Source organism: Clarias gariepinus, chromosome 22 (assembly GCF_024256425.1).
Source record: "Clarias gariepinus isolate MV-2021 ecotype Netherlands chromosome 22, CGAR_prim_01v2, whole genome shotgun sequence".
NCBI lineage: Eukaryota > Metazoa > Chordata > Actinopteri > Siluriformes > Clariidae > Clarias > Clarias gariepinus.
The window spans coordinates 8233368-8250358 of record NC_071121.1 but is presented as its reverse complement, the minus strand read 5'-3'; the positions used below and the strand labels follow the sequence as shown (position 1 = coordinate 8250358).

The 16991-nt window shown below is 37.2% G+C and overlaps 1 protein-coding gene across 7 annotated transcripts in view; it reads left to right on the top strand.

The window, feature by feature from the left end:
* kif1b (kinesin family member 1B) overlaps window positions 1-16991 on the top strand; it is an 88525-nt gene that overhangs the window by 50014 nt on the left and 21520 nt on the right. For 3 of the 7 annotated variants that reach the window (XM_053482558.1, XM_053482556.1, XM_053482555.1), the window contains 7 exons: window positions 10121-10214; window positions 10343-10491; window positions 11557-11735; window positions 11993-12130; window positions 12815-13066; window positions 14904-15022; window positions 16605-16690. In XM_053482558.1, coding sequence (XP_053338533.1) covers window positions 10121-10214; window positions 10343-10491; window positions 11557-11735; window positions 11993-12130; window positions 12815-13066; window positions 14904-15022; window positions 16605-16690 — 1017 coding nt within the window. Of the gene's footprint in view, window positions 1-1277; window positions 5210-10120; window positions 10215-10342; window positions 10492-11556; window positions 11736-11992; window positions 12131-12814; window positions 13067-14903; window positions 15023-16604; window positions 16691-16991 lie in introns of those variants that run through there. The other 4 variants (XM_053482559.1, XM_053482562.1, XM_053482561.1 and 1 more) reach the window with 2 other exon arrangements.

Here is a 16991-nt window from a genome sequence, read left to right as displayed (position 1 = left end):
TTTTTTTTTCTTCTTTTTTTGAGTTCGCTGGTTCTTCAATGCAGTTGCTGATTTTGCCAACGCATTGTGATAATAACCCAAGATTTCTGCTGTAGTTGATGAAGGCTAGTGACAATGTGGTTTCTCATTGAGTTGTACACATGTCTGATCGAACACGAAGGGCATGTGCTTGAACACACTTACTTGTGCTGGGGTCTTAATCAATGATGACAAGCTCTCCAATGCTCTGGTGATCTCATCAGAAAGAAACACACCAATGCAACACTGCACTTAGACACGACAACACTGCACTCATATCCCTATTGCCGTTCCACAGTTACCATCTGTCTCCTGTTAACGCCTTCGCTATCTCGCTATGATTTGTCCTGCACTCTGCATACTTGGAAAAAAAAAATGAGAAACTGCATTTTCTCTCGACTAACTTCTTAACTGTAGTGGATGAAATCGATGCTTTTAACTTCCTTCCAGCCTGTCTTTCCTGTCTTTTTCTCTTTTTACTGACCCCGTAATAAACACGCAAGAGTCTTCTAACCCACTACTAGAGCTGTATCAACTTCAAAATCTCCATCAAGGACTTCAAATGAGGGAAAGGCTCCCAAAAAAAAAAAAAAAAATTATAAATTCCACTGGCTTTTCTTTCTGCATGTCTCTGAAGCATGTTTCTGGTGCAGTTTTCAAGTGCACTGAATGAAGAGGAGATGAGCAGTCTGATTAAATAAAAAAAGAAATAAAGAAGTCAACCAGAGCAACATCTGTCCCCTTTTTGTTGCCATTTTGATCATATCATGATTGCGTTTAATTCTGATATGCAACTTGGGAACCCTGTTTATAGTCCAATGTAAAAAAAAAAAAAAAAAGAAATACTTTACTGGAGCATAATCTTTCAGTATGGCAAGTCTCCATATAATAATGAAATACATGTGTGCATCACGTTTTGGTGAAACTATGTACGTATTTTAAGAATACTCATTTTTACACGCATCAGATAATTCACCTGTTGATGCAGGTCATAATCAAAGGTGTCTCAAATAACCGGTAAAGCAACAACTAGATTAAATATTTATGTTACCACATTCATTTCCTCATCCCCACCTAGCTGATCCCCAACCTAAATTTAGCCTTTCATTAAATTTCACCAAACGTTCCCATTTTGCATATCATCACTCGTATCCATTCCTTACAGGAAACATTCATTTTAATTTGAATTCCTCATTTTAATTTTTCCATTTTGTTCCGCACTTTTTTTTTGGTTTTGTTTCCTGTTTTGTTCTTTAAAGGACGGAGATTCTGATAGTGGCGATGACTCTGATAAAAGGTCATGTGAGGAGAGCTGGAGACTCATCACCTCTCTGCGGGAGAAGCTGCCTCCCAGCAAACTCCAAACCATAGTCAAAAAGTGTGGTTTACCCAGCAGTGGCAAAAGAAGGGAGCCTATCAAAATGTACCAGATCCCGCAACGTCGTCGTCTCAGTAAGGATTCCAAGTGGGTGACCATCTCGGATTTGAAAATCCAAGCCGTCAAGGAAATCTGCTATGAGGTTGCGCTGAACGATTTTCGCCACTCCCGTCAGGAAATCGAGGCTTTAGCCATTGTGAAAATGAAAGAGCTGTGTGCAACATACAACAAGAAAGACCCGAACGAACGAGACTCCTGGCGAGCAGTCGCTCGAGATGTCTGGGACACGGTGGGAGTCGGCGATGAGCGAATCGAAGATGTCATCACGAACGGGCGGGGTGTGAATGATATGGATGAACTGAAGGTGCATATAGATAAGCTGGAAGATATCCTGCACGAAGTGAAGAAGCAGAACAATATGAAAGATGAAGAGATCAAAACCCTCAGGAACAAGATGTTAAAGATGGAGAAGGTGCTGCCTTTAATCTCAGGTGAGGGCCAAGAGAAGACTGAACCCAGTGGAGCCATGAGGCCCCGCAGTTCTAGCGACAGCAAGCCTCTGCCTGAAAACACTGGTGAAAACGAGCAAGGTGAGGAACAAGCGGACAAAATAATGGGTGACGATCCGTCGTTCCGGCGTGGCCGCATGCGCTGGATGCGACAGGAGCAGACACGGCTTAAGAACCTCCAGCAGCAAGAGATCTCCAAGCAGCTTCGCAGGCAGAGTGGCCCTCATCGTTTCATCCCACCTGAAGATCGCAAGCTGCGTTTTCCTTTCAAAAGCAATCCCAAGCATCGTAACTCTTGGAGCCCTGGTACGCACATTATCATCACAGACGAGCAGGTGATTGAGCTAAAGGTTCCCAAAGAGGCAGTGGAGGAAGAGGACGGGCCCGAAGAAGAAGTGGAACCCAGTAGGCCGGCAGCCCCTATCCATGCATATCCACCTCTGCCTAGCCCAATAGGGCAGCACAGAGGTAAAGACTTGGAGCAAGGCATAAGCCAAAGACATAACCAAGGCCACAGGAACCAGCAGCCCCTTGAAAGAGGTCGTAGCAACTCCTTTAACAATAGCCAGCGGTCCTCTGGCTCGATGGAGTCCCTGCACTCCGGGGACAGAAAACAGCAAATAGCACCACAGCAGGCATTTTACCAGCCGCGCTACAGCCAAAGCCAGCCTCATGCTTACTTTCATCCGCACCATCAGCAGTTCCATCAGCCCTGGCACTACAACATGGATGGCAGCTACAATTACCACCAGCAATACACTCACAACCATCAGCAGCACCATAACAGCTTTCAGACACCACCGCGCATGCGCAGACAACTGTCAGCCCCTAATTTGAAGGCAGGGCGGGAAACAACAGTGTGAATTGGAGCAAGCCTTCATTTTATGTACTGAAACAAATAGCACTATCTTTGCCAGAGACAACACACAGCATTAGACAGCTTGTCCTCATTGAATCAAAATGCCAGGAAACTGGTTTTGTCATGGTTGTTGTCGTTTTTTAAGGATTCAAGCAGTGTTTTATCCAGTGGTTGTTCTAAATTACATTTTTTTGTCTAACCAAATTATTTACTAGTGGTGTTTTAGGTTATAATTTTTTTATCCCCTCAAAAATGTATTTCTAGGCGTTAGACGAGTTTTAACAGTAAGTCTTTTGAGCCACTTTAGTGTATGTAGTAGTTCCCCAAGTATTTCTTGAGTTAGTCAAACAGTCAAAGTGTTGATTGTTATGATAATATCATCATAATCATTAATTATTAAAGGATAAGGTGTTTTTTCCAAAAAAAATAAAATAAAAATCAGGCAAAAATTCACCAGGAAATTTATATTTGCTTAAGTTTAAAAAAAAAAAAAAAAAAAAAAAAAGGTTTCTCGGTTACCTCTGTGAACTTAGCCGAATAGTTCTTAAACGTAGAGTTCTCCTTCTGCTTTTTAGAACATCTTGAATAACCACTACCCTGCTATCGTAACAGACCTATGGGGTCATTACTTGAATTTCCCATTTAAGTAGCACTTCATTTGTTCTTCATCCATCATATTTATGTTTTAAATATGCAACTGATATGTTTAAGGAATGCTGGAATAACTGTTTGAATGTTTATGAACTAGAACTCCAGAATTGCAGCTAATTGCATTTCAAGGAAATTTACAGTTGAAATGTATAATGTCATCATGCAGTTTAAAAAAAAAATCAAAAGAAATGAATTTATATGTACTGTTAGTTTAAAAAGCCCTAATGTTTTTTTTTTTTTAAGAAAGGGTTGAAGTTGGGTTTAGAGAGTGATAGAAAATGGAAAAAGAAGTGCCTCAGCAATATTGTCATTATGCTCGTTTCTGTTCTTGCCTATTAGCTATTACAAACAACCCATTTTTAGGATGTAGTGGTGGCTGGGTTGATTTTTGATCACACGCAAAATGTGCATGTGTTGGAGCCTATTTTGTTTACCAAGACTTTGATTTCTAGTTGCATATGTTAGCAATCAATACACGTTTTTGGGGAAAGTTTTCTGCAAGTTTTAGCAGTCTTTTCAGGAAAAAAAAAAACTTTGCTTTACTTTGCCTCTATTGTTCCTTTTGACTGCGTGCTTTGTATTCTGAACTTCAGTGTAAGGCGGGTATGTGGGCTGGGGCACAACAGGGGTGGTGGGGTTTGTTAGGAGAACCATTATGTTCCCAAAGGGACGGAAATCTTGTTCTAGAGCGTTTCTTTGCATCAACACAGAAACCTGCTTCAAGAGCTCAGCCCAACTCAAGCCACAAACTCTGCATGGTCAGAATTGCACTTGCTTTCTGGTGGGCCGAATGTGTGCTCTGAACCATGAAACTGCAGACAGGGTTGTCTTACGGAGCCGTTGCCATGGTTTCTTGGGGCTCGGTTTAAACTTCCGAAGGAAAAAAAAAACAATAGTTAAGTAAAGTCTATGCATATCTTTTAAAGACAAATCGGAGCTGACAAAGTTTAAACCTTCTCTGTCCGAGATGGTTGTAATCTAGCTCCTGTAACAAAATTTGTCAGAAACATATTGAGAATTGTCATTGGGAACACTGTTTAAATATAAACCTCTCACTTTAGACGCAAGGCTTTCACTCAATGCTTTAACAAGAATAGTCTTATTTTGAAAATGCCATTATTTTCTTTAACTGCCGAGCCACTGTGTTTACTTGCCTTAATGTAATGGCGTGTTTGCTTCAGTCACAAAGCACGCATCACCTAATTTCACTATACAGCTTGAATGTTTCCTCATGTCAGGAGAAAGGCCTTATTTTTATGTCTGTTTGAGCAATATAAAGGTTTATTGTTGACTTTGTCAAGCCAAGTGAAGATACAAAAAGAGCAAAAGCAATTTAAGTATTTTTTCTTAACTGCCTTCCAGTGTAGCACACAATACACAACAGGGATTGCTTGAAATTCACTAAAGTGGGTGCGTCACTTGTCAGCAAAACATCGTTATTGTGGTTATCAATGACTATATCTCCAATAAGGAATGTTAAAGAGAACATAAACGGTGCTGACAGCAACTTTAGCTATCACAAATAGCACTGAGGACAATGTATGAATTGAAATGGACAATGTATGTTGTTCTTTTTAAAAATTACCTGTCAGTTTGTCTGACCTGTTCCTTTATATGCAACGGTTATATAAAAGTGCCTCCAAACGGCCATGTAACATGACATGTTGCTTTTCTGTTTTGAATCAGCATTTTGTGCAACTTTGGTGTTTACATGATTTTGCTGGTTTATTTACGACAGCCGTGTCACTTTGTAGTCGATATTGAATGTCAAATAAAATAAAATAAAAGTTCTGACTGCAGGGTCTATGGAAAAATCTTTAACCTACTTTCTGATGTTTTTCATTTTTTTTTACTCTGTAAAGGATCTTTTGATGTATTTTTTAAAAAATAACATAAGTGCTTTTTACTGTGTAAATAATATTAAAATGGTAGAAGAATTATATAGGTTATCTATTAACAAATAGTACCCATCAATAGCATTACTTGTTATAGCTTAACTTAAATTGGATACCTTAAATTATACTTAGAACTAATTAAACTTGCTCCAATATGTAGCTGACCCATAATGTACGAGAGGGTGCTCAAGTCAGTCCAGGACTTATGACAGTGCAGAATAACAGAAAGCAGTGAAAGTTAAATCTACCTTTATTTATATATATATTTTTTTTTTATATTTTGATCAGAAAGCTTGCTTCACATCAGAAACCCTGGCCTCCAAAGAACTCCTTTAATGGCCCAAACATGGCCATAAAACATAGAAATGGCTTGGAATGAGGTCAAGACTGTACAGAGATGTGGCATTAACTCCCAGCCAAGTCCCTGTAAAATGCAAGTGGTGTTGGTGAATGATTGTGGGTAGAGTTTTCACAGACAGGTGTGTCTCTTCTGCAACTTGATAAGTTATGCCAATTTTCAACAATCAGCCGCTCAATTCCACTCACCGAATGTTTCTGGAAACAACTGCAGTGGCTTTGAGCCTTGATCATCATTTACCAACGTGTGGCCTCCTCCAAACCAATGACACTACTCCAATGTTTTCACCGTACTGTGCATAAAGTCTTCTCCAAATGTCAGTCGGTTTTATGCCCTCATTCACAAAAGTTCCATTTGACTTGAACACCTCTCGTATTTTAAAACTCAAGCTGATGAACAGATTTTATTTGAAATTTTTTCATATATGGAAAAAAATACTGTCCGTAGATGGTTTATTACTCTGCAGTTTGCACATGATTTGCATCAAGTTCTCTTTAGTTGGTAATTATCTAAACAATGGTGTTTTGTTTTCAGGCTATCCCGTTGCCATAGATAGGCTTTTGGAATCTCCTCTATTACACAACTTAGATCTTCATGCTTCAAAAGTGAAGAAAGTGTTTTCATGCACCTTAAGCACTTTTCTTTACCTAGAGTGTCTATTTACAGTTTGAAGGTGTAAAATCTTGGAACGTGTCCATCTGGGTTTCTTGTATGAAGTATTACTTTAGTAATAAGAGGAAGTGCTAGAAGAAAGAAGGATTGTGTTTATGCGAGAGAATCTGTGTGTGATTAAAGCTCTGCTCTGTTCTCTGAGCAGTGTAGCAAATGCAATGAGCTCATTGGCGATAGCCTCATGTGCGATGAATCATAAGCAGCAGGCAGTCTGTAGCCCAGCTCATAGCCATGGCCTTCCTTCCTAATCCACTGTTTTCTAATGGTGAACAGACTGTTGTTAGATTTATGAGCGTGACTACAACATAAGCCATGATTTTCCGTTTTTTAATTTAATTTTCAAGAAAAATTACATTACAATGTTCTCTTGGGTTTGTAATAAGAACTTCATATATCCACTCATTGTAATTTTATTTGAATTTTTCATTTGAGGTAAGTATTCTTAGGAGTCTGACTGAGTGAGCCTGCAGATCAGTTCAATTTTTGAGTAGTTAACTTGCTTTATTGATAATAATTTGAATATTGAATATATTCTTTGAATAACTTTTACCATAAGCCTAGCATTACAATTAAACATTTATGAGTATATTCTGGTTACTGCATTTATTTTGTGGTCCAATGAATATTGTGGATATGACCTAAAAGGTTTAAAACTCCTTCAAGCAATCTTGTCTGGTTAACATTTTAGACCTATGGGTAGCATTTAAAGCAAATTTGATTTTTAAATTATTAGTTTTAAAAAATTGCAGAGGTGAGGTTAAAAATAGCACATTAACTAGTCGTCTCCCATTTATTATAAACATGAATAAGTATTTAAAAATAATCTCTCTGAAATTCTGTCTGGTTAGCATTTGTAGTGAATATACGTATATAATAATTTACACTTATTTTGACTTTAAAATCCTGTCAGTTTAGCAGATATGTTCTGTTATCTAGCATTAAAAGTGAAAATCAGGAACATTTATTAATACAGTATGACATGGGTAGTCTGTCACATTAGCTCTTTTTAACCATGTAGCTAGCGCTAAAAGTGAGCATTTTTAAACATTTATGACGTACTAATGATTTGTTTAGTTCATTTAGACAGGGGGCTAATGTTAGCAGTGACTATTGCCAATATGAATTATACTGTAGATAATTTTATTTTGTCAATTTACTGTACCCCATGTTAGCTTGCTAGCAGTCATGACTTCCCTCAAAAATTCTACAGAATGTGTGCAAGTGGTTTACGCTAATTAATTACTAGTTAAGTAATATTAGGAGCTAAAATTATAAACAATTAAAAAATTTTTATATAAATCCTCTCAGAAATGCTGCAAGGTTAGCATGTGAGCTCACTGACTTGTAACTTTATATTAATATAAATATTTTGAGTTTAATATCCCCTCAGAAATCCTGCATAGTTAGCACATTATCTATTTACTAGCATAATGTGCTCCCTGACTCTCTTGTGTGGTTAATATATTATATTTTTGCTAGCATTTGAAGTAATTATGAATAGTTAGGAGTTTGAATGTTTGTCTGTTTGTTGATTAACACAACAAACGCAGTGACAGTTTTCAGAACCCCTGTAAGGTTAGTACATTTGTCTACCTTAATACATGTTAACTAAGCATTAAGAAGCTAGCATTAGGAAAGAATATAAATATTTATTGTGAATGAAATTTTTTATTTAAATCCTGTCACTTATTTTCCTAACAAAATCTACAAAAAATGTACATATGTGAACATATCCTGTACAATCCCAGTGACACATTTGGATCTAAAGACCTTCCCCAATCTTTTCTTATTACATTCTAGCGAAAGTACCCGTTGTTGACGGGTAAAGAGTTTGTAGAAATAGTTAATAGTTAAGGTTAAAGATAAAAAAAAATGAGCTGATCATCTTTAGAACTGTCTGTATAACTTATTAAAACAAAGAAATAAAATTGTGTAAGTTTGAGTGTCTCATGCCATGTTTACACTAAGCTTTATTTCTTTAATCGTCAGCCAAATACATTCCCCATTCTGTAATCAGAGAGTGAATTACAGAAATTAAAAAAGTAGAATGGAAAAAGACATGAAATGAGTCCAGTGCATTAAAATTCAATTATATATATTCAGTGCTGTTATTTCTGCAAATACTAAATAATCCCAGTTAAAATATTTAGTTTAGCTTTATAAATTAATATCTATTGGTGCAGGTGTTTGTTTAAATTGAGCAAGTAGCTTATTAGTAGCTTATTTTAAAATAGATTATTAAATTCGTCCCAAACCTGTCGATAACATCGCTTTTATTTAAATTTTTTATTTCACTTACCTGTATGTTGAAGATTAACTTTAGGCAGGTATCTAAGTGCTAAAAACGTTTTATTAAATTCTGTCCAGCCAGTTTTGCGTGATGCTGTGATAAAATCTGGACAGACTGGTTTCGGGTCTTCCAACATATGAAACATAAAGATGTCATTAAAAGAGTGAATTCTAACCAATGAACAGACAGAACCTTTATAGAGATGACCGTTGCATACTGTAGATGACTGTGTGTTTTGAAGAACAGGAAAAGAGGCACCTTTGTTTTGGCACAAATCAGGAATAATGGTGTAAGCTAGTCTGCAATAAGAGACTTTTGTTATTTGATGACACAAAATACTAATTTTATTTAAATATGTTTTGATATCTTTTGATGTCAGAGCTGAAGGTTAATCACAGTGCACCATTACATGTAAGAGTGAGTAAAAATGGAACTTTTTTTTTTTTTATTGAGACATTTTCACATATTCCTAGGGGAAGAAAAAAACAACAACATCTGACCCAATAGGACAATGTAATGTCTCTACTTGCTTGTCAGTCATTTTTCCTATTAATACAGAAAGTGCCCTTTTGCCCTGTTTGTTCTGGTCTATAGAGAGTATGTGTTTTGGTGTCATGACTATGCAGGAAATAGTAAAAGGAGAAGTGATGGACTCTATTCGCATTACCAGCCTGTATTTTTTTCTTTTTACCATAATGTGACACAATAGTTATTTTCAAAGGGCTTTCGGAATGCACAAATCTAATGTTTTTCAGATCAGCTCAGATATCTCCAATATGTGGTCATGTGACTTAAATAAGAACAGATCAGATTTCATGCAAATTTTTGCCTCTGTGTCATCAGTCAGCAGTAGCAGCGCAGGGATTTCATAACAGTGCTACTGTAACAAAAGCTGTTAAAACAGCTAAAGCAAGGCATCTGGCTTTCTTCCTTCTTCTGGACCTCGACAAATACAGCCGAATAACTCATGGCCGTCCTCTAGATTGAAAATTGAAATTGCTATTAACATGAACTGTTATGACATGCAAATCTAATTTATATATATTTTTTACTGCGGCTACAGTAGCTTTACATAACATTCAACAAAACTGATGAATGCTGCAATAATACTTTCCTTTTCCCCTCATTATAGCATTTATTATAGTTAATGAAAGAGTTGCATTTAAAACCCAAGTTGAGGGATATACGAATTAAAGCTGAAATTAAAAGTGCAGAATTAGTGCTGGAACCCAAACAACAATGCAGAAGTCACTGTTTCAAAGCATGCAACTGTAATTGTCTTGATTACTTTAAAAATTGTTTAGCTAAATTGGACAATAGTATAATTAGAACTGGACTTTGCTGAATCACAGTTTTATTTGCGGAGGGAAAGAGGTGAAAAGAGATTATAAAGATCTTGCTGAGATAGTGTTGTGTTGGAACATCTGCTCACACCGGCATCAGTCTATTCATGTCCTTGTCTGCTACTCCAAACACAATTTCTCCTGCAGGTCTATGAGAGCAAGCTTCAAGAACTACAAAAGCAGGTGGAGCAAATAGCAGAAACTCCCGATGAAGAGGAGGAGGAAGAGGAAGAGGAGGAAGGTAAGCTAATATGGAAATGTCACTAGTCTTACTAACTGGAGTAAACCATTCACAGATGTTACTGTATACTGTTAAAAAAATATATCATTGCATAGTTACATTATTTGTTCTTGGTGTTTCCTCTGTAGTGCCGTGGACACAGCATGAGTTTGAACTTGCTCAGTGGGCCTTCAGAAAGTGGAGGTACCACCAGTTTACCTCACTGAGAGACCAGCTCTGGGGAAATGCAGTATACCTAAAGGAAGCCAATGCCATCAGTGTGGAGCTCAAAAAGAAGGTACAAATGTAAAAGTGTCCTTAACACAGGTCTACATAATTTTATGTCGTGATGTACCGCTTCTCTTATGATGCTCTTGTTTACAATCATTTATCAGCTTATTATCTATCCTAGCTCTGTATTGTGAAAAAAATAAAACTCATTTATGGTGGAAGTCAAAGCTATTACAATGACACCAACAACAAACGGCTTAGGATGAGACAGACATATAAGAACAGCTTTGGCAAGACTTTCTCTTGTGGTTTTATCCAGCATTCCAAGCAATGGAGGAATGCAGTTAATTCTGATTATACTCAAAGGAGGTTTTGTTCTGATCAGTGTCCTCGGTCCTACAGAATGTCTCTGCTGAATGAGTAGTACCATCTCTAAAGTTACAATCCCGGAAGATTTAGGTTATTTCATTAAACATTATGTACAAAAAAACAGTTATTATTATTATTATTATTATTATTATTATTATAGATATAGAGAGTATAGATAGATAGATATGTATAAGTAGCATAAAGTCTTAAATAAACAGTATATTTATACTCTTACCAAGATAAATGCTTGAACTAAAGCCAGAACTTCATTTTCAGTATTTACTGATACTTTCATTTTAAACACACTAAATAGCTGAGCAGAGCGCATGGTCTAAGCTTCGCCAATTTCTGTTGGGCTTTGATTTAAAGGGCGATGTGGGGAAGCATATGGACTAGGTGATAAATCTGAGTGTTTAGTTGTGAGCTGTAAAAGAGCAGTCTACAGGGTTTGTGTTTGACCCTTCCGCTGTCAGGTCTTTAATGATTTACTCTCTGATTACTCATAGTGTCGGGTTGCTGCAGGCGGATTTTAAACGCGCAGGGAAAAAAGGACAGACTCCTCCATTTTCTCCCAGCTTTTTTTGTACTTCACCCTTCCTTTAATTTACAGGGTTTTTTTTTTCACTTGTTGTTTATCCTTTAACCTTCTGCAGCAGTGGCTGAAATGACTGGATCACAGTATTTTGTTTGTTTTGTTAAATTTAGCTTTTTCTTCTCTAACAATAACTAGCCAACTTTTCTTTTTTTGTGTGTGCGTCTGAAGGTCCAGTTCCAGTTTGTTCTTCTGACAGACACGCTATACTCTCCACTTCCCCCTGAGCTTTTGCCTTCCGAGCCAGAGAAGGCGCGTGACTCCAGGACTTTCCCTCGTACCGTGGTTGCTGTGGAGGTCCAGGACCTGAAGAATGGAGCTACTCACTACTGGTCTCTGGAGAAGCTCAAGTAAGCCCTAGGCCATCAGCCAGCCTTTTGTTTTATGAAGCAGACTGCTGATGGAGGACTTTTCCTCATGGCGTCTTGCCTTTAAAAACAACCACACAAGAATCTATGAAAATCACGGAAGCTTTGTTTCAGCAGAAATGTTCCTCTGAATTAAATACAGATAACATGCAGTTTGTTTGTATAATTGAATGCAACATAATGTAAACCCTGGGAGATCATTCCTGTCCTGATCGAGTTGTGTTTCTTGGCTCTTTCAGGCAGAGGCTTGATCAGATGCGAGAAATGTACGACCGCGCAGGAGAAATGGCTTCCTCCAATCAGGAGGATGGGGAGGGACCCCTGACCGGCAGTGACCCTTTCTACGATCGCTTCCACTGGTTCAAGCTAGTGGGAAGGTATGGTGTTAATGCCTTAATTTCATACTAAGAACTGTGAGATGACACAGTTTTTGTTTTAATGTGTATACAATAATTAGTCATTATGAATGAAACATTATAATAAAAGTTACATTTTAGGATTTTCTTTTCCTCATGAATCATTCATGATTTGTTTGTTTAGTTCACAACCCTGAGGCTCTGCACACCCAAGTGCCATTTAATGACACTCATTTAATGAAACCCATGGCTTTTTATTAGAAAATCATTTCATTGTTTTCAATCCATTTGTTATCTTGGTTTGTGTATTTTTCTTTCACTGTTATTACCTAAGGGTATAACATTTTACATTTATTACACATTGTTTCTTGTTTTTTACATTGTATTATCATCTATTTTTCTTTACATATTTTTTGTCAATCATTTTCATTCTTTTTTTTATCTTTGTTTTGATTTGCCAATCATTTACCATCTGTTGTTGAATTTTTTTTCGTTCTTTTATTTTTCTTCTGCATTCATTTTGTTGAAATATTTACTGACAATAGACTAATGGAATTCCATTTCATTATCATTTTCCTAGCTTAGACAAACGGTCTGACCGTATCTGTTTGTTTTACCAATTATGTCATTGCAGTCCTCTTGTGTAATTCAGTTATCACTCTGTTGTAAAAAAAAAAAAAAAAAAAAAACTTACACTGTATTTAGCTCACCAATCTTCCATGGCTGCGTGAACGAGCACCTGGCTGACCGCACGCCCTCGCCCACCTTCTCCACGGCCGACTCGGATATCACAGAGCTAGCGGACGAAAGGCAGAGTGAGATGGACGATTTCATGGACGATGAAGCCTTCGTGGACGACACCAGCTCTGACGCGGGCACTGAGGAAGGATCAGACATATTCAGCGATGGCCACGACCCGTTCTATGACCGCTCGCCCTGGTTCACTCTCGTGGGCAGGTTGGTGAGAGGAGAGAGAGCACGAGAGAGGGAGGGAGCATGCGGCTCTGCGTCTGCAGATTAAACACGCATCATGGCAGTTTAAAGGAATATGTTATATTAGCGAAGAAGGACAAAGTAAAAACCTACTTTGTTGGTTAGCTTTAAAACCAGCCTAATAATTGTAAAGGAAAAACATTTAGGCTTCTATAATTATTTATTTTAATTTCAGACTCAAGCGAATCCTTGAAATTCGCAATAGATGATGAAATTGAATCAGATCCAACACCACTTTACTTTAGTCTGTGTTCAAAGTTTTTGTGTTCGAAAAATACACCCGCGCTGTGTAGTTAGAGGCAGTCGATTCGAGCGTTTGATATCATTTATACTTTGAATAAAATTGTACCTATTAAACCAGACTTTTGGGCGACTCTATATACTAAGCTTTAGACAATAAAATATTGTGAAAAAAAAAATAATAATAATTAGTGGGAGAAATTGTATCTTATAATTGACCACCGTTATTCACTTACATAAAACAATTGTAAAGCTCTAGGGAAAAAAAAAAAAAAGAGTACTTCAATACAATATTGCTTTAAAGGTGCGGGTGTAGTTGTTGGCACCAAGGCCTTGCACCTCCTGGGTCAAAGTTTTGAGTCTAGCCTTCTGGTCTCTGTGTGACGTTTGTCCATTCACCCCATGATTGGTGGATTCACTAGCACAGTCCAAAGACATGCAGATTAGGCTAATTGGTGTTTCCAAATTGCCTGCGGTGTGTGAGAGTGTGTGCGTGCATGCTTGTTTCCTACGATGGACTGGCACTCCATCAAGGTGTACATCAAGTTTACAGGTCGGGGGAAAAAAAGATTTTAGTTAAATTAATTGCTTGAATTATTGCAAAAATTCTATAATAAAATTATATTATAGGTTTAGAAACAGTTAAAATATATGCATTGCACCTTTAATGTTGATTGTTACAGAAGTCTGATTTTATTTTATTTTTTGCAGTTTTGCAAACTGCTTTACAGGCGTGTCATGTAGATCCTTGACAATTGTTTTGATTAGAGGAAATGTCTCGAGCAAAGCTTGAGTAGAGTGTAGAGACTGCTGTCTGCTCTCCCTCGCTCCGCCCGTGTCTCCTCATATCATCGGAGCGCTGACTGCATTAACACCTGCCACTAAACACTCATTCAGTCGCTTTTTCTCCTTTTAGTTTCATGTGATATTTGCTTTTTGTTTGTATTAAACACATTTTATGTTGCTTAGATTCATTTCCTTATTGTGTATTATTGTTAATTTAATGGCTGTCTGATTCAGTCTGCTGTGTAAGGGAAAGGGAGGGGTGTCTGGGTCAACGCAGGGGCAGAAGCATTATGCAGGTCCATTTACATTGTCACCGCTGCTCTGCAGTGATAACTTCTCTACAATTTAGCCTCAAGGCTCTAGTGCTGCAAATAAACAACGTACACAGCTTTACGGGAGCCATTATTTTTCTGTACAGCAGACTGAAACTTGTGTATTTTTTTTGTAAGCATGAATTTTTTTTTTTTTTTTGTCATTGTAATGTTACACATGATCAGTCAAGCAGGAGACCGAGATTCTGACATTTAAACTTTTTTTGTGAAGTAACTTTTAGCAGATTTTCTTTGTACATTAAAGTGTTCTGTTGAAACTGTTTTAGTAACTTCAGATGCATAATGTCTAGTGCTCTGCTGGAGTCCTGCAGTTTCTGCAGGGAGTGAGTCACCTCCATTTGGCTCCTGAGAAATGAGCTTGTGTATATAGCTTGCTAATACATCAGAACCTTTCAGTTATGTATGTGTCAGTGCGTTAATTATGATTGCTACTCCCTCCTTAGAGCATTTGTGTACTTGAGTAATCTGCTGTATTCCGTGCCCCTGGTGCACCGTGTGGCCGTAGTGACCGAGAAAGGAGAGGTGCGCGGGTTTCTGCGCGTTGGGGTCCAGGCCATCGCAGGTAAGACCTTCTGAAAATCTTCCTTTAAAAAAATTAATAAATAAAAAATGTTGTAGCAGTTATTCATTAAGTGCAGTGTTTCTAAATCCTGGACTTGGTGACCCCCTGCCATGCACATTTTTTATTGTTTTCCCTGTGCTTCCACATCTGCCACCTACCATCTGCCACTCTGATGATACAATACTCATATTTATTTATTTATTTATTACCAGAAAATAATGTGAAAAATATGTACAAAATGTGGTATATGTGGTTCAGGGCCTGGCCCAAGGGCCTAACAGTGGCGAGCAGGTGTTTGCAGGGTTTAAACCCCATGACCCTCCTATGAGCAACCCATAGTCTACCTGGGATATCACTGCTCTCTTCATATCCTCTAAACACATTAAACGTGTCCTGGCTAATATTAACTCCTGATAGCCTGCTTACTTTAACAGAAATCTCATGAGCGGAGCTTTGTATACTTGGTATGAAAATAAGGGTGAGCTCAGTGAAAAATATCACGTAAATTTTATTCAACTTCACCTATTTAATCATTTTTTAGCAGTTTATATCCTAACACCTCCTACCTTAAACCTTACTTTTAAGGTTTCATTTCAACTTTAATGCTAATACTGCCTTCAGTACTATTGTGGAATAACATAAATGCAGCACCAATCAACAAATTGATACCTAATTTCCTTGACACTTTACAAATATCCGAGTTTAGCTATACGTTTTTGAAGCAGTTTGACAGTTGGATATTTTTATTGAATTTATCATGTTAATATCCCAGAAAAATATTTGTATTCTCAATATTTAAATAATGTTCATAAATCATCTTGGTCGCAGCTTTACCTGGTATTTTTATTAATTTCAACACATATTTGTTCCACTATGTGGCAGACACTGTCGTGCTCTCACGTTCAGTATGATAAAGTATTGCTTTAAGTGCAGTAGGCTAGCATTGTCTTGGCAGTATAGCAAAGTCATTTAATGAGTTATATTACACTAACGCTTGCTTGGATGATCTAAAGCTATTGTATGTGTTTTTTTTTCTTCATAAAAGTCTGATTATAACTTTATGTAGCCTACAGTAGTTATCGCATCCAATGTGATAATGCATTGTTTGTTTTTTTTAAAGAGTCTAAAAGCATCTAATATGTTGAAATAATGCCATTAAGGCATACATCTAATCAACAGTTGTGTTATTTATGATTTAGTATATTTAAAGCATACTGGTGTTAAGTTTTATTCATGAGCTCCTGCTCCTGGTCAGTTTCTTATCCGTGATTGTGATTCATTTGTATTTAGTTTAATCTAGTTCTTAATAATAAAGGAGCTCACATTATTAAAAGGATAGTTCAGTTTAAAAAAAAAAGCTGATTACAAATAACTAAAGGGACTTGCCTCGCCATTCATTAGCAGAATAATATATATATATTATATATCAGAATAATGGTGGCTTTTGGGTTTAATCTTTTTTGTTTTTTTGGTTCAGGTCATCACATAATGAAATGTAGTTACTTTTATATTCTTTTTGAATTTTGTATGAGATATTTAATATATTTCACTGCTTTTTTTTTCATTGGTTATTTCCATTCAGCTGACGAGGAGGCTCCTGATTACGGCTCCGGAGTCCGTCAGTCTGGCACAGCCAAAATCTCATTCGATGACGAGTATTTCAAAAAGGTAAAACAGTCCGATGATGAGCTAGACTGTAAGTTTACTCCTAGTACAGTACTCTGGCTGATGTTCTGCCTGTGCTTTGCCTGGAAATGTTAAGAGAATATTTTAGGCTGATGGATTTCTGAGTCTGTTCTTGTGTAATATGCATGAATCCTATTCTGGGCCTTGGCCTTTTCCCAGAGACCTGCTGAATTCACTTATCAGAAGGCATTATATTAGCTGTGAAAAATCAGGCTTTTGTCAGTTTGTGAGACATTTTCAGGACTTATTTTTCATTTGGATGTTGTTTTTGTAAACCCTGTTG